Source organism: Indicator indicator, chromosome 10, assembly GCF_027791375.1.
Source record: "Indicator indicator isolate 239-I01 chromosome 10, UM_Iind_1.1, whole genome shotgun sequence".
NCBI lineage: Eukaryota > Metazoa > Chordata > Aves > Piciformes > Indicatoridae > Indicator > Indicator indicator.
The window spans coordinates 28,477,535-28,505,337 of NC_072019.1; the positions used below are offsets into that span (position 1 = coordinate 28,477,535).

At 47.4% G+C, this 27,803-nt stretch overlaps 1 protein-coding gene across 1 annotated transcript; it reads left to right on the forward strand.

Annotated features, from left to right (window-relative positions):
* Nucleotides 1-853: 853 nt before the first annotated feature.
* Nucleotides 854-21,863, forward strand: LRRC40 (leucine rich repeat containing 40). The gene is made up of 15 exons (XM_054384454.1): nt 854-1,004; nt 2,072-2,253; nt 3,233-3,306; nt 4,536-4,665; nt 5,328-5,451; nt 6,430-6,572; nt 7,921-8,093; nt 8,403-8,493; nt 9,594-9,639; nt 12,326-12,434; nt 14,182-14,289; nt 16,522-16,632; nt 19,109-19,186; nt 20,829-21,014; nt 21,758-21,863. Exons 1-15 carry the CDS (start codon nt 854-856, stop codon nt 21,861-21,863), a joined length of 1,812 nt encoding a protein of 603 aa, XP_054240429.1.
* Nucleotides 21,864-27,803: the final 5,940 nt, after the last annotated feature.

Consider the following 27,803-nt stretch of genomic DNA (forward strand, 5'->3'; position numbering starts at 1 on the left):
AGGGGGGTTGTGGAGTGTCCTTCTCTAGAGACTTTCAAAGCCCACCTGGATGCGTTCCTGTGCAGACTATCCCAGGTGATCCTGCTTTGGCAGGGGGGTTGGACCTGATGTCTTGAGGTCCCTTCCAACCTCTGATATCCTGTGAGACTGTGATACTGTGAACCTGGCTTTGTTGAACCTCATGAGGTTCATACGCTCCCACCTCTCCAGCCTGTCTGAGTCCCATCTGGATGGCCTCCATCCTGCTAGTGATGATGACAGCAGCACACAGCTTGATGTCATCAGCAAACCTGTTGGTGATGCTCACTGTGGTCCATGTCACCAAGAAGTACATGAAGAAGCACTGATCTCGAAACCTAGCCCTGGGGAACAACACCAATGGCCAAGTGGAGACTCTTTGAGTGTGACCATCCTAATTCCTTATCCACTGAGTGGTCCACCTGCCAGACCCGTGTTCCTCCAATTTAGTGACGGGGATGTCATGCCAGACAGTGTCAAATAGCCATTTTCACCTGGTACAGAGGTGCAATGTGAACTCTCTGGCAGTTTTGTTTTGCAGCAGCTGGAAACAAAGCCTTCTAGGGGAGATGCAAACCAGGGGAGATGCTTGTACCCCTGGGACGCCCCTCTCCTGGATGGGGGAAGGGTTTGCTGTCCGGCCCCGCTCTCCCTCCTGGGCACCATTTCGGCGTCGTGGCTCCCACCCTGCAGCGCCGGGCGGGAAATGGCGGCTCCCGCAGCCGGGGCTGGAAAAGGAGCCGCCGGAGCCGGGCTCCTGCCAGCCTGAGGGGCCGGGCCAGGCCCCGCCTGCTCGGCCGGCGGCGGGGCGGTACCGGGGCGGCTCCGGCGAGGGATGGCGGCGGCGCGGAGAGCGCGGGCCGGGGATCCCCGTGCTGGCTTCAGGCAACCGGCAGCGGAGCTGGGCCCCGCCGTGCCGCAGGGGCTGATCCGGGCGGCTCGGAAGAGCGGGCAGTTAAACCTGGCCGGACGGAACCTAACTGAAGGTGAGCATCGGGAACCGGCCCCCGGGGGATCCTGCTGCCCCGAGAGCGGGGCCGCGCTGCTCTGTGAGCTCCCCGGTTGCTGCCGGTCGCACCCCGCGTTCCCGCACCTCAGCCGCGCTGCTGCCGCGGAGGGCTGGGCCGGGTGCAGAGCCCTTCTCATGCGGGGAGGGAACCCGGGGAGGGTGGCTGCGCCTGTGCGGAGCCCTGGGCTGTCCTGTGAGCCACGGGGCTCCTTAACAGTGGGAACGGGGCCAGAGGAGGCCGGGAGGGGTGGAAGCCCTCTGCCGTGAGAGAGGTGGGGTTGTTCAGTCTGGACAAGAGAAGGCTCCAGGGAGACCTTTCGGTGCTGACCTTTGAGTAGGGCCTGTCGGGACAGGACAAGGGGTGATGGTTTGAACTCAAAGAGGAAGATTCAGACTGGAGAGAAGGGAGAAATGTTTGATACTGAGGGTGGTGAGAGCCTGGCCCGGGCTGCCCAGAGAGGTGATAGATGCTCCATCCCTGGAACTACTTGCAGGTCAGGCTGTTGGGACTCTGAGCAGCCTGCTGTAGTTGTAGATATCCCTGCTGACTGCAAGGCGAGTTGGACTAGACAGGCCTTTAAAAGTCCCTTCTCACTCAGACCACATTTTATGAACAGGTGGTGTGTTTGCAGGTGATTGCTGAGCCGTTCTATGGACTTGGTGTTTTTCATGTGGCTTGGGTTTAAACTTGGCAATACCATCCTGGCAGAAGAGGAACAACACAGAACAAGCCACAACAATGAATGCTCCCTACGATCTGTTTGCAGATCAACTTTCTGTCGACTGGTGCTGGCAGATTTGCATCTGCTTGTTATTGCCAACCCTGGAAAAATGCCTCTAGAAAGACAGCTGACTCTATGTGTGTGTCTGAAAAGCACTTCAGGACATGGTTTAGTGGCTGTGGTGGTGTTGGGTTGGTGGCTGGACTCGATGATCTTGTAGAGGTCTTTTCCAACCCAAACAATTCTATGATTCTGTGATAGTGGAAGTTTGAGAGTAAATATCTGAGGGATTTAGCTGACATTTTTGTGTTTGTGCCTGTAGTGCCTCAACATGTGTGGCGGATAAATTTGGATACTCCAGAAGAAGCTCATCAGAATCTCTCCTTTGGTGCTGCGGATCGTTGGTGGGAGCAAACAGACCTGACCAAGCTGATACTTGCCTCAAACAAACTGCAGTGTCTTTCAGAGGATGTCAAGCTCCTGCCTGCACTCACTGTTCTGGATGTAAGTAATTATCCACATAAGGTAGGACTGTACTTTTCTCTGCAGCAGGTAGGAAAACAGAATTATAGAATTGTTTGGGTTGGAAAAGACCTTTAAGAGCATCAGGTCCAACCATCAACCCAACACCACCATGGCCATTAACCTGTGTCCCAAAGTGCCACGTTTCTTCAACAGCTCCAGGGATGGTGACTTCACCACCTCCCTGGGCAGCCTGTTCCAATGCCTGACCACTCTTGCAGGAAAGAAATTGTTCCTAATCTTCAACCTAAACCTCCCCTGGCACAATTTCAGGCCATTTCCTCTCATTTTATCATGAGAAGAGACCAACCTTCCCCTGTCTCCAACCTCCTTTCAGGGAGTTGTAGGGAGCGATGAGGTCTCCCTTCATCCTCCTCTTCTCCAGACTAAACAACCCCAGTTCCCTCAGCATCTCCTGATAAAAGACTTGTTCTCCAGACCCTTCACCAGCTCTGTTGCCTTTCTCTGGACACACTTCCAGCACTTCCCATCTAAATTAGGAGATACCTCAGGAAGCAACACTCCTGTTGGCAGGAATAAAAAGGGCTTTGAGCACACTGGCAGGTGTTCCCACCACCAAAGTCCCAAGGAATAGGTCAGGAAAACCATCATTGGAACCCTGGGTCATGATCTGGATCTTGACCTGTTTTCTGTCTCTTTTTCTCTCACCCTTTTCTCTTAGACACATCATAGACACACACAGAGCTTTAGCCAGGCAGTTAACAATTAAGTCTCCTTTTGTATAGATTTATGGTGTCAATCTCCTAAATTTGACCCAAGCAAATCATCAAATCCGAGTCACTCCCATTTCCTTCCTCCCTCTTTGGTCAAGCAGGATGTGTCATAGCTTCATTTATGTACAAAACTATTCTGTGAGGTCAGCATGATTTATTTCTGGGATAGGGAAAGAAAACTCCATAGGTGCAAATTAGTGACTGTATTTAAATCTTTTATTTTCCAGGTGCATGATAATCAACTGAGGTCACTTCCCTCTGCTTTGGGACAATTAGAAAATCTGCAGAAACTTGATCTCAGGTAAGTGCATGTTACAAAGTAGGAACAGAAGAAATTCTGTGGTGACTTCCATGGTGTGAAAAATAGTTTGAAGATATCACCTTCTCTTTCAGAAAAACTATTTTCATTTTTTAACCGGAGAATATTAGGATGGTGAGAATCACAGGTTTGGGATCAAAACTGGGGATTTTGTGTTTATTAGAATTATTTTCACTGATACTCAAAAGTCATGGTCTTAGAAGGTGAAAATACTGATAGGTAGTCTGATCATGTTTCAGGATGGCAGCTTGAAGTAGAAAGATAATTTCTGTCATGAGTAATATACATTGGAAATGTCTGCTCTGCCCCAGTGAGGCCACAGATGGAGTACTGGGTCCAGTTCTGGGCTCCCCAGTTTAAGAGAGACAGGGAACTACTGGAGAGAGTCCAGTGGAGGCTACCAAGATGCTGAGGGGCCTGGAGCAGCTCTGTGAGGAGGAAAGGCTGAGAGCCCTGGGGCTGGTGAGCCTGCAGAGGAGCAGCCTGAGAGGGGATCTGAGCAATGCTCAGCAAGAGCTAAAGGACCTGTGGAGTGCAAGAGGATGTGGCCAGGCTCTTCTCAGTGGTGGCCAGGGACAGGCCAAGGGGCAGTGGGCACAAAGTGGAACCCAGGAGGAGAAAGTTCTTTGTTATGAGGGTGCTGGAGCCCTGGAGCAGGCTGCCCAGAGAGGTTGTGGAGTTTCCTTCTCTGGAGAGCTTCCAAAGCCAGCTGGCCATTGTGATGCTGGGCAAGCTGCTGTGGGTGCCCCTGGGGGTTGAACTGGATGATCTCCAGAGGACCCTTCCCACCCCCACCATGCTGGGTTTCTAGGATTCTCTGTGTGATTCTGTGAAATGAATGTGTGGATCTCATTCATACTGGAAAGTTCAGAACGATTTGTTTACTGGAGTCATTTAGCAAATTTGTGCAGAAGGACAGAGAGGTGATGCTGAATCCTGTCTCACTGCAGCTGTAACTCCCAGTGAGACTGTGCCAGCACAGAAGATCCAATGAGCCTCATGCTGGATGTGCTTTGTCTGTGTTCAAGGGTCTGAAGAGTTTGTTCTCCAACAGGCCACGTGTGGCTGAGATAATCCAGCTGAGCCAAGTGTTGCAGCTCTAGTTTGGCCACCATCCTGTGTAACACAAGTGTTCTGTTTGCAGTTGTGTGCTTAAACCAACTCAGTAATTTGCTTTTTTCCCCCCTTTGTGTTCCATGTTTTCCTACCAGCCACAACAAACTGGAAAGTATCCCAGAGGAGCTGTTACAGTTGTCATGTTTGAAGAGCCTTCTTCTTCAGCACAATATGCTGAGCTGCTTGCCTGATGGATTTGGACAGCTTGTCAATTTGGAGGAATTAGTAAATGACACCTTTTTGATTATTTGTTAGTGCAGAAAGGAGGTTTTATCCATGTTCTGTTACTGCTAATTTAAACAGACTAACTTAGAATCATAGCACTGCTTGGTTGGAAAAGACCTCTAAGATTATTGAGTCCAACCATCAGCCCAACACCACCATGACCATCAAACCACATCCCAAACTGCCATGCCCACATGTTTCTTTAACACTTCCAGCCAACATGGAAACATAAAATCATTTCTGTTTGAAAAGACCTTTAAGATCATCGAGTCCACCCATCAACCCAACACCACCAGGGCCATTAAATCCTGTCCCCAGGTGCTATGTCCACACATTTCTTGAACACCTCCAGGATCTTAGAGTCAGATCTGACATTCTGGTGACTTCAGTACATTGTCAGTTATTACATGGAGCTATTTTTTGTGTCTGAAACCAAGTTTTGCCAAATATTTTAAGCAAAATCAAATGCCTTGTGATCTGTCAGTCCTGGGAGACTTGCTTCTTCTAGTCACACCTCTCCCAGGGAGATCCTGAAGGTGTCAGCCATCTAATGCTAATGTTCTGCCAGTAATTAATTTTACAGTAGTGCTACTCATGGGATAGTATAAACATCTCTCTTTCTAACCTCTCTCTCTCTTTTTTTTCTTTCTTTTAATCTTCAGGATCTCTCCAACAACCACCTCACAGACATCCCAACAAGCTTTGCTTTGCTCATTAACTTAGTGCGACTCAATTTGGCTTCTAACCAGCTCAAGAACCTGCCTGCAGATATCAGCGCCATGAAAAGTAAATGAGTTTGCTCAGATGATTCAATGCCATGAAACAGCCAGTTCTGGAGTTCAGAGACACACTGCCTGCCAGGCAGGGTTAGCAAAGCAGAGTCTGAAAGAGTTAATGTCTTCTCCAGAATATGAGTTCACAATGATTCAGAAAATGAGCTCCAGTACATCAAACCTGAGTCCTCTTATCACAGAATCCCAGCGTGGTGGGGGTTGGAAGGGACCTCTGGAGATCATTCAGTCCAACCCCACTGCTAAAGCAGGGGCACCCACAGCAGCTTGCCCAGCATCACAATGGCCAGCTGGGTTTGGAAGCTCTCCAGAGAAGGAGACTCCACAACCTCTCTGGGCAGCCTACTCCAGCACCCTCACACCAAAGAAGTTTCTCCTCCCGTTCAAGTGGAACCTTCTGGGTTCCACTTTGTGCCCATTGCCCCTTGTCATTTTTCTGGCCACCACTGAGAAGAGTCTGGCTCCATCCTCTTGCCCTGCTCAGGTCCTTTAGCTCTTGCTGAGCATTGCTCAGCTCCCCTCTGGGGCTGCTCTCCTGCAGGCTCACCAGCCGCAGGGCTCTCAGCCTTTCCTCCTCACAGAGATGCTCCATACCCCTCAGCATCTTTGTGGCCTCTGCTGGACTCTCTCCAGTAGTTCCCCATCTCTGTTGAACTGGGGAGCTCAGAACTGGACCCAGTACTCCAGCTGTGGCCTCATTAGAGCAGAGTTGGAGGAGAACCTCCTTCAACCTGCTGGCCACAGTCCACTTAATGCACCCCAGGAAAGCATTCCAGCATCTTCTGTGAAGAGTAAAGGAGAAGCAGATGCCTTGTTTTCAGAAATGTTGCTGCTAACTGATTTGAGTTCTCCCAGAATTCTCTTTGACAAGCTGTTAGGTTTATTTTAAGACTCAGGGTATTTATGCTTCTGGAGAAAACTCGTTTCATGTTCTCTTTTTCTTCTGTTTGTCACTGCACGCTGACATCTTCAGACTTAAGGCAGCTGGATTGTACTAAAAACTACCTGGAAACTGTCCCTTCAAAATTAGCAATGATGGCATCTCTGGAGCAGCTTTATCTGAGGAAAAACAAACTCCGTGCCTTGCCAGAATTCCCCTCCTGCAAGATGCTGAAGGTAAGGTTGGGAATGATTGGAGCCTGGAAACCAGTTTGCTGTTAATTGTACAATAGTTATTGCTGTTTTAAACAGAAATTGGTGTGAAGCACTGTGATCTAAAATAATAATTCTGTGTTCTATCTCCATTTCCTGTCCACGTTGGGCAATCTCAAATTTGTTTGTGTCAAGGGTCAGGGTGTGATTGACCACCAAACAAGTGCCAGAGGCTCTCTTTGAACCCTTCTGCTCCTCAAAGGAAGAGGAAGGGAAGAAGGGAGAGAGACTAATAGGGTGGGGAAAGGAATCAAACCAGCTGGGATGGAAAAAAGTGCCATGGAATAGAGACACAGAGACACAAACCAATATGGAACCCAACCCCTGGTGGCAATGATGGCTTTGTTTGGCATGGTTTAATGTATGACAGACTCATGGAATCATTTTGGCTGGAAAAGCCCTCTGAGATCATTGAGTCCATCCCTCAACCCAACACCACCATGGCCACCAAACCATGCCCCAAAGTGTCATGTCCATGCATTTCTTGCACACCTCCTGGCATGGAGACTCCAGCACCTCCCTGGGCAGCCTGTTCCAAAGCCTGACCACTCTTGCAGCAAATAAATTGTTTCTAATCTCCAACCTAAACCTCCCCGGCACAATTTCAGGCCATTTCCTCTCTGTCACCTGATACTAGGAAGAAGAGACCAACCTCTACTTGGCTCCAACCTCCTTTCAGGGAGTTGTAGAGAGTCAGAAGGTCTCCCCTCAGCCTCCTTTTCCCCAGGCTAAACAACCCCAGTTCCCTCAACTGCCCCTCACCAGACCTGTTCTTTAAACTCCTCACTAGCTTTGTCCCCTTCTCTGGACATGCTCCAGCCCCTCAATGTCCTTCTTGGATTGAGGGGCCCTAAACTGAACCTGGGATTTGAGGCATAGCCTCACCAGTGCCCAGTACAGGGGCACTGATCCTCAGCTGTCCCCTGCAGCTGCCATCCATGGGCTGCAATCCCTTGTTGGGCAGTTGAGGGTCCCCTGTCCTGGCCCCTCCTCCCCACAGGTGCCACCTCTGCTCTCCAGCATGGGGCACAAGCTGTGGCAGTGCCCTTGGTGTGGGCAGGAGCAAGTGCAAGGCAGAGGCTTTCTGCAGCCCAGCCCAGGCAGTGCCTGTCCCCATCAGGTTCTCACTGCTGGCAGCAGCCCTTGGCTGCAGAAATCCACTTTGAGCCCCAGAGAGTGCCAGCCCTGAGCAGGGGCTGAGCTCAGCACCCACAGCTCTGAGCAGAATTGGTTTTGCTGTAGCTCAGTTTTTATGACACCTTTAGAGAGTGATTTTAGCAGAGCACCATAACTGTGAGCTCTGTTTCTGCAGGAATTACACGCTGGTGAAAACCAGATTGAAATATTAAGTTCAGAGAATCTGAAGCATCTGAACTCTCTCTCTGTGCTGGAACTTCGAGACAACAAGATAAAATCCATTCCTGATGAAATTACTCTGCTTCAGAAGCTGGAGAGACTTGACCTTGCCAACAATGATATCAGTAGGTAATGTTAGAAACTGCATTAGGGCTGTGACAAGGCCTGGCTAATGACATCTAATGACAGCTAATCCTCTAGCTGATGTATTTTACTTTCTAAAGTGTAATTAAATAAGAACTCTATCAGAAAATGAAGGAGCCCCTTCTGCATTGTCTAATTACTATGGGCTGACTGTGCCTTTCTTTGATCTGTCACGTTCTGTGTCTTTTTCTTTGACCCTTTCAGCTTCAGAACTCTAAGCCATCTGACAAACCATTGCAAAGTCTTCAGAGATTGTTTTGAAGCTGCTCTGAAATGAGTTGTTTCCATTTCTAGGTTGCCTTACACATTAGGGAACCTTCCTCAGTTGAAATTCCTGGCACTAGAAGGAAATCCTTTGAGAACCATTCGAAGAGACCTCCTGCAGGTGAGCACTGTAGACAGTAGGTAAAGTTGGTTTGTTTCATGTGTATGTTATCCAAATTGTTTTGCCAGAGCATTAAAAAACCCGAAAGATTTCTGCTTTTCATCTCTACTTGCCTGAATTAGGGATCTAGGATTCAACAGAGGCCTTGAGCAACCACGTCTAGCTGAGAGGCATCCCCATCCGTGGCAGGGAGGTTGGAGTAGATGATTTCTAAGGTCCCTTCCAACCTAAGCCATTCTATGAATTTCAGAGTCCCAGCATGGTAGGGGTTGGAAGGAACCTCTGGAGATTATCCAGTCCAAGCAAAATCCTAAAGCAGGTTCACCCAGAGCAGATTGCCAAGGATCACAATGGCCACATGGATTTGAAATCTGTCCAGGAAAGGAGACTCCACAACCTCTCTGGGCAGCCTGTTCTGGTGTATTACCACCTAAGTGTCTAATCTAAATCAGGCTTCCGTCAGTTAATTACTCATAGATTATGGGGATAGTAACTATTTGACTAGTGGATATTGATGTGGGAAGACTGAAAGTCAAATCCATGGAGGGCCAAGCTGTTAAAAATCCAGGAAAATTATGTAAACCACATTTCTTCCCCCCAGACTTTATAATTTGGGGAATAAAAAGTTACCTGAAGACTGAACAATCAATTTCCTGCCCAAAACTTAGTGTCTTCTCCAAAGCATAACTGTGCTTCAACTTTTTAAAAGAGAAAACTGAGTTCAGTTGAACTTTTTTCTTTGCTCTTGGATCTGATTAGTTTAGTTACAAAGCTAAAAATGTAGCTCCTGAGGTAGTGATCCAAGATCAGAAACTTTCCTTTGGAATAAGTGAATAGAGGGGTAGACAAACAGGTTCACAAAAAGACCTTTTTCAGTGGGAAGCATTAGGTGGATTTTATAGTCAGCAGTGATATGGCTCCACCTGAGTGACTGGAATTGGCCCTTCCTTGTTGTCCTCCACCTGAGTGTCTAGAGGTGGCCTTCCTTGTTCTCCACTTGAGTGACTGGAATTGACCTTCCTTGTTATCCAAACAGCCACACAAACAGTGGCTAGCAAGTACTTAGTGAACTATTTTGTTGTATTTTTTTTTCTTCACAGAAGGGCACCCAGGAACTTCTGAAATACCTAAGAAGCAAAATCCAAGGTTTGTGCTCTGTTAATTATCTTATAAAGAGAATTTTAATTTTTGTTTTAATTGTATAATTTTTTATTTTCTAAAATAAAATACTGTTTTATTTTTTCATTTTATAATAATTTTTATATTTTTAACTTTTATATAATAAATAATAATTTTATATAAGAAATAATTTTAAATTATTTTATAATTTTTAATCATTATAAAGTAATTATTTTATTAAGAAATAGCAGTAAATTGGAATCCCTGAGGGTGGCTCTTTAAAGCCAGGTTCTCCCAGCCCTCTTGTAGTAATAAGAGTTTTCTTCACTCCACACTTTACTGTTCTTTTTTTTTTTTTTTACTTCTCAAGTGTCAGAGCTGGGCTGGTCACTAAATGAGTGACAGAAGCTCTGCATTAACCTCTCTGCTTCCTAAAGGGAAGGGGGCTGGTCAGTACTAAAAGCAAGCAAACAAAAAATTGCTTGCTTCTGTGCACTCAAGTCACACAATCCCAGCATCCCAGCATGGTGGGGTGGGAAGGGTCCTCTGGAGATCATCCAATCCATCCACCCACAGCAGCTTGCCCAGGATCACAAAGCCCAGCTGGGTGTGGAAGCTCTCCAGAGAAGGAGACTCCACAACCTCTCTGGGCAGCCTACTCCAGGGCTCCAGCACCCTCACAACAAAGAGGTTGCTCCTCCTGTTCAAGTGGAACCTTCTGGATTCCACTTTGTGCCCATTGCCCCTTGTCCTATCACTGGGCACCATGGAGAAGAGTCTGGCTCCATCCTCTTGCCCCCCACAGGTCCTTTAGCTCTTGCTGAGCATTGCTCAGATCCCCTCTGGGGCTGCTCTTCTGCAGGCTCACCAGCCCCAGGGCTCTCAGCCTTTGCTCCTCACAGAGATGCTCCAGGCCCATCAGTGTGTTTGGTGCCTCCCCTGGACTCTCCCCAGTAGCTCCTTGTCTCTCTTGACCTGGGGAGCCCTCAACCAGACCCTCTACTGCAATTGTAGTTACACCAGGGCAGAACAGAGGGAGATGAGAATATCCCTTGCCCTGCTGGCCATGCTCTTCATGCACCCCAGAAGACCATTTCCCTTCTTGGCCATGAAGGCACATTGCTGGCTCATGATTAACTTAACCATGATTGGCACTTTGGGACATGGTTTAGTGGTCACGGTGGTGTCGAGCAGAAAGTTGGACTTGATGATCTTAGAGGTTTTTCCAACCTTATTGACTATCTGATTCCATGGTATGGATTCCAGATTGAAGCCTGGGCTTCTCATTCCCTGAGCTACTTCAGCATTTGGGTGTTTTGTTTTGTTTTCTATTCTGTTTTCTAAAGAAGGCTGTGATGGTGGCAGGGCATTTTTGATTATCTTGGAAAGAAGCTGTCAGAGTCTGCAATCCTGGGAGACATAATCCCATACAATGAGGACTTCAATTTACCACCTCTAGAAACCTTCATCTTCCAGTTTTAACACATAAAGTAGGCAAACTGTCTGAGTTCACATTAAACACAGTGTGGAAATGATCATGATGGCCTTCAGTGGCAACAAAAATGCTTCCCCTCTTCATTTAGAAGGAGCCTTGATAACACCAGCAGCTTCTGTGGAGAATGACCTGTGTGGGTGGTCCTCCTTGTGGGTTTTCTCTCTCCTGCCAGAGGATGGCAGCATCAATTAAGTTACTGCAGCAGATAGACTTGGAAAGGGCAGGTTCCCATCAAATCTGACAGGATATTGACTTGGCAGGAATTAACTGGGTGCTAGAGTACAGCCTCAGCAACTTACCTGCTGAAGAGGAACAGGTAATTGTGGGTAATGAAATGAGCTGGTGTCCTGCACCTCCAGCAGTGCTTAGGGAATGGAGTCATAGAGTCATTTTGCTTGGAAAAGCCCTTTCCCATCAAGTCCAGACGTTCTCTAACTCTGCCAAGGCTGGGGCTAAACCATGTCCCTCAGTACCAAATCCCTGCCTCTTTTAAAGCCCCCCCAAGGATGGGGATTCAGCCACATCCCCAGGGAGCCTGTTCCAGTGTTTGAGAAAACTTTCAGTGAAGAAGTTTCTTCTCACATCCAACCTAAACCTCCCCTGGTGCAATTTGAGGCCATTTCCTCTTGTCCTATCACTTGTTCCCTGGGAGAAGAGACCAACTCCCACCTGGCTCCAGCCTCCTTTCAGGGAGTTGTAAAGAGCCAGAAGGTCTCCCCTAAGCCTCCTTTCCTCCACAGTGATCTTACTCTACCTGCTGTGGCATCAAAGTTGGAACTAAAGCAGTAGCAGCCCTATTTCTGGAGAGCTTTAAACTGGAAAAAGGCCTCTCTTGTTTTTTAGCTAATTGTTGACCCTTTTGAGCCTTCTTAATGAAAGTGTCACTAGTTGTGATTAGGTGCAATTGTTAGTAGGTGTTTATCTATGAGTGCTGCTGAATGTGCATGGAGTTTCATAGAATCACAGAGTTGTAGAATCACAGAATAGTTTGGGTTGGAAGGGACCTTAAAGGTGATCTAGTTCCAACCCTCTGCCATGGACAGGGACACCTTCCACTAGACCTGGTTGCTCAAGGCCCTGGCCAAACTAGCTTTGAAGGCTTCCAGGGTTAGAGCCTCCACAACTCTCCACCTTAACCCTGTCCCTCCAGGTCACTCAGAAGAGCAGATCTGACTGCAGGCTGTAATTTGTGTGATGATGTGTGTTTGTCCTCTGTAGATGATGTCCCTAGCCAAAATGAAGAGCCTTCTGTGACAGCCATGACTCTTCCAAGCCAGTCAAGGATTAACATCCATGCCATAATCACACTCAAGTTACTGGACTACAGGTACAGATTTTGGCTTTGTAGAGTCAGAGCATGCTTTGGGTTGGAAAGGACCTTAAAGATCATCTAATTTCAATGCCCACCCTGGGCAGACTAGACACCAGACCAGGTTGCTCAAGGCCTTGTTCAACCTGGCTTTGAGTGTAGAATCCTGTAACAGTGTGAGAGCTGAAATCCTCCTTCCACCCTGACAATAACCAGGCTGGCTCAGTCTGGAAGCAAATGCAAGCTGTATTTACAAGCAAATCTACAATCTGTGATGAAATGCAGTGGCTGTGTACAAATATACACTAGTCACAAATTTGTGAAGAAAAATTAAAAATACAGTCTTAAAACCATCACAAAACCATAGATTCATAGAATGGTTTGGGTTGGGAGGGACCTTAAAGATCATCTAGTTCCAACCTCCCACCATGGGCAGGGCCACTTCCTACTAGACCAGGTTGCTCAAGGCCTCATCCAACACCTTTGAACATCTCCAGGGAGGGGTCATCCACAGCCTGTTCCTAAAGTCTGAAGAAAACCTTCTTTTTTTTCCCCCCTTTTTCCCTTTGTGATAGATACCAAACCATCCTGCAGATCATCCTGCTGCGCTTGAATTGGTGTGCTCAGGAACAGGCTGATTTGAATCTCAGGCTTTTCTAAATGATTCCTTTGCATTAGCAAATATTTCACAGGAACATTCCTTTTAGTCACTAAATCCACTTAATATCTTCAGGGGCTTTTCGTGCCTCTTAAATTTCTTTGCCAATTTTCATTAAGTCTCAGAACATCTTGTAGTAGGTGAGTCATTTATTGCAGTTATATCTGAAAGTTAACCAAGAATGTACCTTACTAAATTGGGAAAGAGGAAGAAGATCCTGATTGCTGAGAACTTCAGTGTTAAATAGTCCTGCTGAGAGTGGGATGTTGTAAGGACCTCGTGGCTCCAGGCTTCAGCACCCTCACCCTGTAGAAGTTTCTCCTCCTGTTCAGATGGAAGCTTCTAGGTTCCAGATTGTGTCCCTTGTCCTGTCCCTGGACACCAGTAAGAAGAGTCTGGCTTCATCCTCTTGCCCCCCACAGCTCCTTTAGCTCTTGCTGAGCATTGCTCAGCTCCCCTCTGGGGCTGCTCTTCTGCAGGCTCACCAGCCCCAGGGCTCTCAGCCTTTCCTCCTCACAGAGATGCTCCAGGCCCCTCAGCATCTTTGTAGCCTCCCCTGGACTCTCTCCAGTAGTTCCCTGTTTCTCTTGAAGTGGGGAGCCCAGATGTGGACCCTCTACTCCAGCTGTGGTCTCACTGGGACAGAGTAGAGGGGGAGAACAGCCTCCCTTAACCTGCTGGCCCTACTCTTCTTCATGCACCCCAGAAGACCATTTGGCTTCTTGGCCATGAGGGCTCATTGCTGGCTTATGGTGAAGCTGACCACAGCTGGCACTTTGGGACATGGTTTAGTAGCCATGGAGGTGTTGTGTAGAAGGTTGGACTTGATGATCTTAGAGGTCTTTTCCAACCTTTCTGATTTTTTGGTATGGATTCTAGGTAGATACCTGGGCTTCTGATTCCCTGAGATACTTCAGCATTTGTTGTTTGTGTTTTTTTTTCCTCACTTTCTTTTGTTTTCTAACCAAGCCTTAAGTACTTCAAGGACAGCAAATTGTAGATATTTCTTTATCCATTCCACTGCTTGTCTTTCATGACATCTTGTTAATGAGTAGGAAATGATTAACTTGCTCCTTTCACTCAGCTAAACACTTTCCCATTGTTCAGTGAGAAGCAGGCAGCTGCCATCCCTGATGAGATGTTCAATGCAGTCCAGAGCCATTCTGTCACCACTGTCAACTTCAGCAAAAATCAACTGATGGAAATTCCTCCAAGGTACTTTTGTAAAAGTCATTCTCTAGTTGTTATTTCTGGGTTTGGTTTTTTTTTGTTGTTGTCCCTCAGCATCTGGTGGTGTTTCTAAGCCAGTATATTTGCACACAGGCAGAGGTCTCTGTGTGTGTGCAGACACAAATGAAAGTGCAACTGAGATGCTGAGTAAGACATTTGGGTTTCTAGCATAAGCAGCATGCAGATGGGTCATGGAATTTCAGAGGGGTGGGGGTTGATAGATTCATGGTTTGGGATGGAAGGGATCTTAAAGATCATTCAGTTCCAACCTTCTGCTATTGACAGGGACACCTGCCTCTAGACCAAGTTGCTCAAGGGAAGATCATCTAGTTCCAACCCCTCTGCCATGGGCAGAGACACCTTCCTCTAGACCAAGTTACTTGAGGCCTCAAGGTCAGGCTGGATGAGTGGGAGGTGTCCCTGTTCATGGCAGGGGGTTGGAGCTAGCTGATCTTAAGGTCCATTCCAAGCCAAGCCATTCTATGATTCTGTGATCCTCATCTATCTTCAATCCAGTTTCTAGCAAATCAGTGCAGGGAGGCAGTGCCTGGGCCTGTTAGAGGAGGTTGCATTCCCTGGGGATAGCTGTGGGTGTGCAGCTGGTAGGTGCCAGAGAATTCTGTGGCAATCCAGATGGGAGAGAGGAGCATTTTCTCATTTAATTACCTTTTGTTTGCCAATTTAAAGCAGAGATTTTGATACAGGGATTCAATAAAGTAACTTTTTGACCTGGTAACTATTTGACATCAAACCATCATTAATACAATTCCCTTTTCCAAAAAACAGCAGACACTGCGTTCCTGGAATTTGTTAAGAGCAGAACAGTAGAATCAAAACAAAAGATGGCAATAAAATTACAGTTTGGGTTGGTTTGTTCTATTCCTAAAGATGATGAATTGAGTCTTCCTGTTAAAACATGCGATGGTCATCCCTGGAGGTGTTCAAGGCCAGGGTAGATGAAGCCTTGAGCAACCTGGTCTAGTGGGAGCTGTCCCTGCCCATGGGGTTGGAACTAGATGATCTTTAAGGTCCCTTCCAACCCAACCCATTCTAGGATTCTATGATCTGTGCTGTAGCCTCAGACTTGCTGTGGCCCTGGGCAGCCTGCTCTAGTTGGAGGTGTCCCTGCTGACTGCAGGGGGGTTGGACAAGATGACCTTTGAGAGTCCTTTCCAACGTGATGTAGTCTGTGCATACCTCTTAACTGCATTTAAGTGAGTAGGAAATTTCCTGATGAGTGAGAGAAAATTTCCTCTCCTAACAACTTTAAATAAGTCTTTCTGTGCTTTTTCTTTACCTCAAGTGTAAGACTTCAGGCAGGCAGCTGTCATAGGTGAGGTTTTCATTATCCTCACAAAATTGCTTCTGAAATGGCCAAGGAACACAAGAGTGCCCTTGGTTTGTAGAGTGAAGGAAGTTTGCATCAATAACTGACAGAATGGAGACATGGGCTTCATGAGCACTTGGGTCACAACAAACTCCTGCAAAGCCCCAGGATTGAGGCAGAATGGCTGGAAACTGCCTGGTAGAAAAGGACCTGGGGGTGCTAGCTGATAGTGGTTGAAGATGGCCAGGAAGGCTACCAGCATCCTGGCCTGGATCAGCACTAGTGTGGCCAGTAGGACCAGGGCAGGGATTGTCCCCCTGCCTGGGCACTGGTGAGGCCACACCTTGTATACTGGGCTTAGTTTTGGGCCCCCCTCTTCAAGAAGGACACTGAGGTGCTGGAGCAGGTCCAGAGAAGGGCAACAAAGCTGGAGAAGGGTCTGGAGAACAGGGCTGGTGAGGAGCAGCTGAGGGAACTGGGTTTGTTCAGCCAGGAGAAAAGGAGGCTGAGGGGAGACCTTCTGGCTCTCTACAACTCCCTGAAAGGAGGTTGGAGCCAGTTGGGGGTAGGTCTCTTCTCCCAAGGAACAAGAGATAGGACAAGAGGAAATGGCCTCAAGTTGCCCCAGTGGAGGTTTAGGTTGGACTTGAGGAACAATTTCTTCCCCTTAAGGGTTGTCAGTCCCTGGCCCAGGCTGCTCAGAGCAGTGGTGGAGTCCCCATCCCTGGAGGGGTTTCACAGCCATGGAGCTGTGGTGGTGAGGGCCATGGTTTGGTGGTGAGCTGGCAGTGCTGGGTCAGTGGTTGGATTGGATGATGTGAAAGGTTTGTTCCAGCCTAAGCACTGCTGTGCTTCTCAGCTAATAGAAGTGTATTCCTCTTGGCTTTCAGGATTGTGGAGCTGAAGGACTCTCTTTGTGATGTCAACCTTGGCTTCAATAAGATCTCCTCTGTTTGCTTGGAGTTTTGTGTGCTCCATAAATTGACCCATTTGGATATCAGGTTGGTTCAATGCCTGTGCTTGGCCTTCTGTTCTTGGGAACTTCTTTTGCTGCCATTTTAATCCAACCATCTGCCACAGCAGGAGAGCAGCACTGAAATAATTCCTCCTTTCCCAAAATGCCTCCCTGACAGCTCAGGGACCGACAGATCCAAAATAGCAAATGGCCTAGATTTAGGAACTGCTTAAAGAAAAACCACCACCCCCCACAAGTGGACAAGCTCTGAGACCTGCTGTGATGAAAGCTCTTGCCTCAGTCAGAAAAAAGATTCTTAGAGATGTGAAGTTGCTATTTAAAAACATCCACCCCCATCACCACCACCACCTCACAAAAGAAATCTCACAGCTAAAAAATAAATGGTGGTGGGTAGCTGGGAAGTGGTGCATGAAGGTAGAGATCTGCTGCTGCCTGGAGCTGAAGCTCTGTAGGTGTTTTGTTTCATAGATTTATAGACTGGGTTGGGTTGGATTGGAAGGGACCTTAAAGATCACCTAATTCCAAGCCTCTTTTCATAGCAGAGATGCCTCAGTCCCTTCATAGAATCATAGAATGGTTTGGATTAGAAGGGGCCTTAAAAATGATCTAGTTCCAACCCACTGCTTTGATCAGGGACACCTTCCACTAGCCCAGGTTGCTCAAGGTCTCATCCAGCCTGGCCTTGAACACCCCCAGGGAGGGAGCATCTACAACCTCCCTGGGCAACCTGTTCTAGTGTCTCACCACAATTTAACTACTTCAGTATGATTTTACCTTCTCTAGCTCCTCAGAGCTGCTTGTTGCAGCTATTCTGACTGCAGGATTATGTCTCTGGGCTTTGTTAGCTTTGGGCTTTCACCACAAAAGTAGCAAAGCAAGGTTGCAGGGACAGGATTTTACTTTGGCTTGATTTAAAGTCATTTGCTTGTGCTTGGAGAGAGTCCAATGAAGGGCCACAAAGATGAAAAGAAATTCTGAGGAAGAAATCTTTACAGTGAAGGTGGTGAGACACTGGAACAGGTTGGGATGTTGTGGATGTCCTCTCCCTGGAGGTGTTCAAGGCCAGGTTCTGAGTGACCTAGATGGAGAGAGTTAAGATGGAAAGTTGTGGAGACTCCAACCCTGGAAGTGTTCAAAGTCAGGCTGGATGAGGCCTTGAGCAACCTGTTCTGGTGGAAGGTGTCCCTGCCCATGGCAGGGGCTTGGAACTAGATCAGCTTTAAGGCCCTTTCCAACCCAAACCATTCTGTGATTTTATGAAGGGACTGGAGCATCTCTGCTATGAGAAGCAGCTTGGAGGGCTCAGCCTCGAGCAGAGCAAGCTCAGGGGATCTCACCCATGTTTGCAAACACCTGCAGGGAAGGTGTAGAGGGTGGAGCCAGACTCCTCCAGTGGTGCCCAGGGACAGAACCAGAGGCCACAGGCACTCAGTGACGTGCTGTAGGGTCCCCCTGCACATCAGGAGCCACTTTTTGACTGTGAGGGTGACTGGATGCTGGCACAGGTTGCCCAGGGAAGTGGTGGAGCCTCCATCCTTGGAGATACTCAGAACCCAGTCAGACATGTTCCTGAGCCTCCTGCTCTAGGGGGCTGGACCAGATGAGGTCCAAGGTCCCTGCCAACCTTAACCAGTCAGTGGTTGCAGTGCCATGGGTGCTGCTGATGGAGGAGTTGGGCTGAAGCTTGGAGGAATAGATGATAACATGAGATTGATGAGGGAGCAAGGTCAAATGTCACAGGGAGTGAGAATTGAAGTCTAGACATCTCTTAGTGAGCTGTTCTTGTTTTCCTGTGGTGTCCCACGCAGGACATCCCACGCAGGACATGTCTTGTTTGTTCTCCCTTGTAGTTAGGAAGCTTCTGAATGGCTTCCTGGGGTGAGAAACACTGCAGTAAGAGTATCCATAAAGGAGTTTTGGAACCAGATTCAGTGAACTTTGAAGAGGTTTAGAGTGCTCCCCTGACTGGCTGGCAAGAAGGGGATGGTGTCATAGAATCACAGAATTGCTTTGGTTGGAAAAGACCTCTGAGATCAAGTCCAACCATCAAGCCAATACCACCGTGGCCATTAAACCATGTCCCCTGGTGCCATGTCCACACGTTTCTTGAACACCTCCAGGGATGGGGACTCCACCACCTCCCTGAACAACCCATTCCAGTGCCTGAAAGGAAGGGGACAAGTCCCAGCACTGTCCCACACTTCCCTAGCTCAAGGACCGGTTTGATGAGCTTCCCTCTGAAAACCAAGGAGCAGATTTGTGGAGCTCTTAGAAGCTTGGGAATCCTTTAGAAGCTTCAGAGGACAGACTCTTAAATGTCCTGCTGGCAAAACTTGGCTGGTGTTAGCAAAGGTCTGTACTTGAGCATGGTGTTGAGCCATTTCTGAAGCAGTGAAGTGGTGTAAGATGGTGTGTTGGTGCTGATGAACAGGTGGTCTCTGTGGGGTCTTAACTCCAACTTGGTGGCACTTAGTGATCATTTGTCTTCATCTGATCCACAGAAACAACAGTTTGACCTCTTTACCAGAGGAGATGGTAGCACTGAGCAGACTGCAGGTGATCAATTTGGCTTTTAATAGGTGAGCAACTGTTTTAGGCTTATTTTTATGTCCAAAAATGAAAACTGGGGTGGGTTGAATTTGATTTTCCTGTGCTTTGAAGATGAGACACAGGAGACAAGCTTAGCTAGCTCTGAGCTTCAAACCCCTACTGTACAAAAGGGCTGGTGTGGTTTTGGAACCTTCTGCCTCAAAAGTTTGAGAGAGAGACATTGGGACTTGGTGACAAAAGAGATAAAACAACCAAAAATGGATCCCAACAGGCCTGCCCTCTGGGATCTGTCATGCAGAGGAGTGGAGAAATCCAAAGGGAATGATGTCCAGGGAGCACTGTCCCTGCAGAGGAGCTGCTGCTGTGGCTTCCAGCAGAGACCCAGCACCAGGCTGGGAGCCCCACTGGCATTCCAGAGGTGCCCAAGGGGATCACTTGGTCCTTGTTCTCCATGCTTCATGCTGGGCAGTCACAATTTGTAGGACAGCTGGGCTTGTCACTGGGGTGTGGGTGGCCTGCAGCTCTGCTGGAGGGGTGGAGTTGGCACTGTGCAGGTTCCACCTGAACATGAGGAGAAACTTGTTTGGTGTGAGGGTGCTGGAGCCCTTGAGCAGGCTGCCCAGAGAGGTTGTGGAGTCTCCTTCTCTGGAGAGCTTCCAAAACCCCCTGGATACTTTCCTGTGTGACCTAACCTGGGTGATCTGCTTAGGCAGGGGTTGGACTGGATGATCCTTGAGGTCCCTTCCAACCCCTAACATTCTGATTCTGTGCTTCTTCTCTGTGTAAGGTAAAACAATGGATGTTCTCCTTCCAGAGCAGCAGGGTTAAATGTGCACCTCCATCAAGGTGGCTGGGTGGCCACCAAACAAGTGGCAGAGGCTCTCTTTCCACTCCTCTGTGTCCGAAAGGGAAGAAGGGAGACAGACTGATGGGGTGGGGGTGGGAAAGGAACCAAATCATCTGGGATGGAAAGAAGAAGGATGCCATGGAATAGAGACACAGAGACACAAACCAATATGGAACCCAACCCCTGATGGCAATGATGGCACCATGGGCACCACTGCTGCTGGGGGCAGGCACTGGGCAAGTCCCAGCCTGGACTCAGCAGCAGGTGGGAACCAGATTCAGGAGTTCAAGTTTGGAGCTGGATTCAGGAGCACAGGGATGGGATTGGAAGGCAGAAGGGACACCAGCCAGGGAAGAAGAGGCTTGACCCTGGTGCTCCCTCAGCTGTCCCCTGCAGCTGCCATCCATGGGCTGCAATCCCTTGTTGGGCAGTTGAGGGTCCACTGTCCTGGCCCCTCCTCCCCACAGGTGCCACCTCTGCCTTCCTGCCCCCAGCATGGGGCACAAGCTGTGGCAGTGCCCTTGGTGTGGGCAGGAGCAAGTCCAAGGCAGAGGCTTTTTGCAGCCCAGCCCAGGCAGTGCCTGTCCCCATCAGGTTCTCACTGCTGGCAGCAGCCCCTGGCTGCAGAAATCCACCCTGAGCCCCAGACAGTGCTGGCCATGAGCAGGGGCTGAGCTCAGCACCCACAGCTCTGAGCAGAACCTGGTCTGCTCCACCCAAACCAGGACAACCTTAACTAAAGCTAAAATGCTCTCTGCATTTAGAGGCTGTTGATTTTTTGACTGCCCAGTTTCTGACTTTTTTTCTCCTCCTTCTTCTTGAAGATTCAAAGTCTTCCCCAGTGTCCTGTATCACATCCTAGCACTGGAGACAATCCTGCTCAGCAACAACCAGGTTGGGTCCATAGACCCTCTGCAGCTAAAGAAGATGGACAATCTTGGAACACTAGACCTTCAGAACAATGACCTCCTCCAGGTGCCACCAGAACTTGGAAACTGTGAAAATCTGAGGTGGGTGTGTGAAGCACTGACCTGTTTTGTGAGAATAGCTTCTGATTGTTTCAGGGTGTGTTTTGTCAGAGGGAAAAATAATAATTAATAACAAATTCATCATGATCCAGCAATGTGCTCTTGTGGCCAACGAGGCCAATGGTCTCCTGGGGTGTGGGAAGAAGAGTGTGGCCAGCAGGTCAAGAACAGGTTCTCCTCCCCTCTACACTGCCCTTGTAAGGTCACATCTGGAATACTGTGTCCAGTTCAGGGCCTCCCCAGTTCAAGAGAGAGAGGGAGCTACTGGAGAGAGTCCAGGGGAGGCTCTGGAGGTGCTGAGGGGCCTGGAGTATCTCTGTGAGGAGGAAAGGCTGAGAGACCTGGGGCTGTTGAGCCTGGAGAAGAGAAGGCTGTGGGGAGACCTTAGAGCAGCCTTCCTGTACCTGAAGTAAGCTAAAGGAGAGTTGGGGAGGGACTTTTTACAAGGACTTGTAGTGATAGGATGAGGGGCAATGGCTTTGAGTTTGAGGAGGGCAGATTTAGACTGGAGATTTGGAAGTGGTGAGACACTGGAACAGGTTGCCCAGGGAGGTTGTGGATGCTCCCTCCCTGAAGATGTTCAAGGCCAGGTTGGATGAGGCCTTGAGCAACCTGGGCTAGTCAAAGATGTCCCTGCCCATGGCAGGGTGTTTGGAACTAGGTGATCTTGAAGGGCCCTTCCAACCCAACCCATTCCTTGAATGTTTCAATCTCTCTGTTTCTAGGACACTTCTGCTGGAAGGAAATCCATTCCGCACTCCCCGTGCAGCCATTCTCTCCAAAGGCACAGCAGCAGTGCTGGAGTACCTGAGAAGCAGAATTCCTACCTGATCCTTGGTGGATTTGGGAATCAAAGCCCGAAGTATTGTCCTCCTTGACCAAACTCTTTGTGGTTTCACTGCCTTCCTCCTTCCTTCTCCACTCTCTGTTAGCCATAAAGCATTTCTGATGCTCTTTTGTGGTCTGCATGTCAAGAAGTCACCTCTGAAATATTTTCCCCTCCAGGCTGCATGTCTCAAGGGTGCATTTTAAAACCCCCACCAGATATGTTCACAGGTTTTGTAATAAAGAATTGCCACTGAAGAGCATTCCCTAGGAACCATGGTAGTGGCTTTTTTGTACAATTAAGCTCAGTTTTCAGAGGAATCCTCAAACGCTTAGAGGAAAAAGCAGAAGTAAACCTTTGGATTTTTCCAGGCTGGCCAGGGAGGTGGTGGAGTCACCATCCCTGGAGGTGTTCAAGAAATATGTGAACATGGCACTTTGGGACATGGTTTAGTGTCCATGGTGGTGTTGGGTTGATGATTGACTCCATGATCTTGGAGATCTCTTCCAACCAAAACAATTCTGTGATTCTGTGGTTTAGTGTCCATGGTGATGTTGGGTTGATGATTGACTCCATGATCTTGGAGATCTCTTCCAACCAAAACAATTCTATGATTCCATAGGTATCAAGACATGTGGGGTCATGGCACTCTGGGACATAGTTTAATGGCCATGGTGGTGTTGGGCTGATGGTTGGACTCGATGACCTTAGAGGTGTTTTCCAACCCAAACAATTCTATGATAATAGGTATCAAGACATGTGGCCATGGTATTTTGGGAGATGGTTTAATGGCCATGGTGATGTTGGGTTGATGGTTGGACTCGATGATCTTAGAGATCTCTTCCAACCAAAATAGTTCTATGATCCTTTGATTCTATGATCAAGAAGCATATGGATATGGCCCTTTGGGAGAATACTGAATGACCATGGCAGTGTTGGGTTGTAGGTTGGTCTCAATGGTTGCAGAGGGCTTTTCCAACCCAAATAATTCAAGAAACATTTGGCCATGGCACTTTGGAAGATGGTTTAATGGCTGTGGTGGTGTTGGGTTGATGGTTGGACTCAGTGATCTTAGAGGTATTTTCCAACCCAAACAATTCTATGATAATAGGTATCAAGACAAGTGGCCATGGTACTTTGGGAGATGGTTCAATGGCCATAGTGATGTTGGGTTGATGGTTGGACTCAATGATCTTAGAGGGCTTTACCAACCCAAACAATTCTTTGACTCTACAGATATCAAGAAATATATGGACATGGTACTTTGGGAGATACTTCAATGACCACGGTGGTGGTGTGTTGAAGGTTGGACTCAATGATCTTAGATTCCAACCCAAACAATTCTATAGGTATCAAGACATGTGTGAGCATGGCACTTTGGGAGATGGTTTAATGACCATGGTGGTGGTGGGTTGAAGGTTGGACTCAATGATCTTAGATTCCAACCCAAACAATTCTATAGGTATCAAGACATGTGTGAGCATGGCACTTTGGGAGATGGTTTAATGACCATGGTGGTGGTGGGTTGAAGGTTGGACTCGATTATCTTAGCGGTGTTTTCCAACCCAAACAATTCCATGATTCCATGTGTTGACAGCAACCATTTTTCCATTTTTTGCTCTCCTGTACTCTACAAACCCCTCATTTTTTATTTGGAAGCCTCCAAACACTTTTCCACCTCCCCCTGTAAAAGATGACAAAACCCAATTACAATAAGGTGACATTTTTATTATTTATACAATAAAGAGACTTTTTTAATGTTATTCAAAACACTTTTTTTTTTGGCTTTTTTTCTTCTTTTTTTTCTTTTTTTTTTCTTTTTTTGGTTTTGTTTAAATATTGAAAAAGTTGAGTACACCAAAGCCCAAAAATGGCTCTGCTATACGCTGCACAGCATCAGTTTTTAGTCCCTGTAGTTGTTGTTCTTTTATGTACAGAAGCAAAAACTCATCTTCCACACCCAATTCTGCACCTTAACTCCTTGTTGCTGTTTCATACAGGAAAATCAAACTGGATTCAAACTGGATTAAAGGATAACAACCTACATGAGCAAAGCAAAAAAGGAACCGAACCGTAGAAGCGATCACGCTCGGCTTGCTTTGGGACTTTAAAATGGAAGTTTTCTTGGGTTTATTGTTTGGGGTTTTGGGGTTTTTTTTGCACAGAAAATGAAGCAGCCTTTTTTTTTTCTTTTTCTTCCCCTCAAGTCTCTGGTAAAGTCTTGGCAAAGAAAAAAAAAAGAAAGAAAAAAAAACCCCAACCTCCTTTATTTATTTTTTTTTCCTCCTTTTTTTTTTTTATGAGTACATTCAGAAATCTATCTTCATAAAGTAATAAATAATTTCTTCATTCAGCTTTATTTACAGGAATGCTGTGATTTCAACTGAAAAGGACAGGTAAAGTTTTTTTTTTTTGTTGTTAATATAGCAATCTTTGAGCACATACAAAAAAAAAAGAAAAAAATGACCATTTTTAATTTTTTTTCTCTTTTTTTCTTATTTCTGTATAGAATTTAAGCTCAAAATCACGATTATCTCAAAATATTAATTACAATACAGCCATCTCCATCATAATTAAACGTCTCTTATAAAATGGTAAAATCTTTTAATAAAGGAAGCTGTTGGTTCTCAACTGGATACAGTACTCACGAGTAGAAAACCCAAGGAAGGGCTGGGAGAGGGGTTTAGGGGGTAGTGGTGGTGATGGGGGAGGGCTTTGGGGTGAGGCCACCCACCCCTGTGCCAGCACCAAGGCAGAGAAGGCCCCCTCGGTGGATAAAAGATGGAGCCTCAGGTGCTGCAGGGTTGGGGCCAGGTTGGGTGGTGATGCTGGAGATGTCCAGCAATGTGTTTGAGGCCACAGCCCTGAAGACATTCAAGGTCAGGCTTGACGTGGCCCTGGGCAGCCTGATCTAGTTGGAGGTGTCCCTGTGGATTGCAGGGGAGGGTTGGACAAGATGACCTTTGAGGGTGCCTTCCAACTTGATGCAATCTGTGTGGAGACACCTTGGAAGGGTTGTGGGAATGAGTATGCAATGCCATGACATTGTTCACTCCAAGCTTCTTGGCTGGAATTGTCCAGGATGAGGAATGGCAAAAAAAGCTTTTTATGAATGTTTTTTTTTTTTTTTTAATGATTATTCCTTATTTTGATTATTTTGATTTAAACTCAACCATTCTCAAATTCTGCCTTTTGACCTTGGCTTTTCCATGAACCCTTGACGTTGGCAGAAGAAACAGCACCTGGTCTTGGGGTGGGTACCACTGTGGTGTGAACCACATGGACCAGAGGTGTTCAAAGCAAAAAAGCAAACCACTAATTGATTCCTATCCTATCCAAACTACTGCCCTGAAAGTTGTATCATTGATGTTGTGCTCCACTCAAGGAAGGAAGGGAACCCTTGCAGCTGATGGCCTGAGCCTGGTGATGTTGTTGTGTGCTTGCTTCACATGGAGGGATTGGAGGCAGGAGACTGGGGGAAGAGTGGTGAGATGGGATGGGGCCCTGGGACATGTTAGCTCAGGGGCAGGGAGCTCAAACTTCAGCTAAAGTTCTGTCAGATTCCATCTCTGGAGTCATTCCAAACCCACCTGGACACTGTGATTTATAGAAAGGGTGGTGAGACACTGGAACAGACTGCCCAGGGAGGTCCTGGATGGCCTCTCCCTGGAGGTGTTCAGGGCCAGGTTGAATGAAGCCTTGAGCAACTCAACTGAGTAGGAGGTGTCCCTGCCCATGGCAGGGGGTTGGAACTAGATGATCTTCAAGGTCCCTTCCAACCCCAACCATTCTATGAATTTATAAATCTTGTGCAGCCTGCTCTAGGCAAACCTACTCTGGCTGGTAGTGTTGGGCAGGAGGTTCTCCAGAGGCTCCTTCCAACTTCTGTTACTCTGGTGCTGAGGCAGGTGGTGACTCCACAGCCCAAGACTGAGGCTTGTCACCTCCCGTGCCTGTTTGTGACTTTTGGGACATAGAATCTTTCTGTTTGGAAAAGACCTTTATGATAGATGTGGACACTTGTGTCAAACCCTATTTCTGTTTTGCAGGCTTGCCTGTGGGAGAGGAGGAACATGGAACCCCATGTGCTCCTGGAGTGAGCTTCCAGCACAGACCTCAAGCTCTGACCCTCCTCCTGTTGATAGACAGCCCTGAGACCCAACCTTGGATCTTCTCTGGAGACCAAGGCCTCCATGTGAGGGACATCTGGGGTTTCATTTAGCACTCTCTTTGGATTCCCTGTTGCATGAACCTCTATCAGATGTAGACGTTTATACCCACAGCTCTGGGTGGGAGCTTTTTGGGGGCTGCAGAAGGTCATTAAATGCTATAGAAACATAGAATAGTTTCACTTGGAAGACACCTCCAAGATCATCGAGTCCAACCTTGTATTACAAGCCAGAGAGGTCTGACCAAGACAGGGCTCTACATTCAAAGTACTCCCTGGTAACAGCAAACCCATCTCCTGAGCATTCCAAATAGTGATTTTTGTTTGGGTGGGTGCCAGAACATGAGTGGTCTCACTTCTCAGGTGAGGCTTCTCTATGGGTGATAGTTCAGAATCATCAAAGCTGTTCTGACAGAACGCCAGCATGGTGGGGGTTGGAAGGGACCTCTGCAGATCATCCAGTCCAAGCTAAAGCAGAGACACCCACAGCAGCTTGCCCAGCACCACCATGGCCAGGGGGGTTTGGAAGCTCTCCAGACAAGGAGACTCCACAACCTCTCTGGGCAGCCTGCTCCAGGGCTCCAGCACCTTCACAACAAAGAAGCTATGAGGGCTTCCAGTTCGTACCCCTTGCCCCTTGCCCTGTCCCTGGGCCCCATCCTCTTGCCCCCTACAGCTCTTAAGGTCCTTCAGCTGTTGCTCTGGGGCTGCTCTTCTCCAGGCTCCACAGCCCCAGGTCTCTCAGCTTTTCCTAAAGCAGTATCACCATCATCTCCAGTCCTTTCCAACTTCCACCATGCTGGGATTCTGGACAACTGGCTTCTAAATGTCACAGGTGATCAACACCCAGCTGCAAACTGCAAGCTGGGAATGGGAAGATGGGAGAAGGACTCACACTGGAGACTCCTGCAGGCAACCTGGGCTCAACTTTTTTCCTCAAAATAAGAAAAACATTTTGGAAGCAGCTTTTTCTCCTTCCCTTCCTCTGTTTGTTTTTTTTTTTTTTTTTCTTCTATATTTCCCCCATTTTCTTGTTCATTTTTTTTCCTTTTATTTATCCCTAGTTTTTTCTTCCTCTTTTTTTTCCCTCCATTTTTTCTTTCCCCCCTTTCCCCTAGTTTTCTTCCTTCTTTTTTTTTTTTGCCTTTTTCCATTTATTTCTGTTTTTTACTTTCCTTCCTCCTTTTTTCCTCTCCTTTATTTTTCACAGTTTTATTTTCCTTTCTCCTTTTTTAGCCCTCTCTTTCCGCCATTTTTATTTTCTTTCTCCTTCTCCTTTCTTCTCCCCATTTTTTCTAGTTTTATTTTTCTTCATACTTTTTTTTTTCTCTCATTTTTCTCTTTTTTACCTTTTCCCCTCTGATTTTCTTTCTCTTACTCCCTTGTTTTCCTTTCTTTCCTTTCTTTTTTCACTTTAAGAGCTGCCTTATAACCAGACCAGTGGTCAGGCATTGGAACAGGCTGCCCAGGGAGGTTATGGAGTCACCATCCCTGGAGGTGTTCAGGAACTCTGTGGTCATGGCACTGTGGGACATGGTTTAATGGCCATGGTGGTGATTGGTTGGACTGATGGTGACTGATGGGTTGGACTCAATGATCTTGAAGGTCTTTTCCAACTGAAACAATTCTATAATTCTAAATAATGTGTGGTGTAAAGGTTAAACCCCTAGTGATGGTGACCACAGCAAACAGGGACCAGCACAGCCTGGACCAGAGTGGAAGCACAGGAGAATATCAGACTGGGAGGGAAGGGGGAATGTAAATGCAGGGCCTGTGA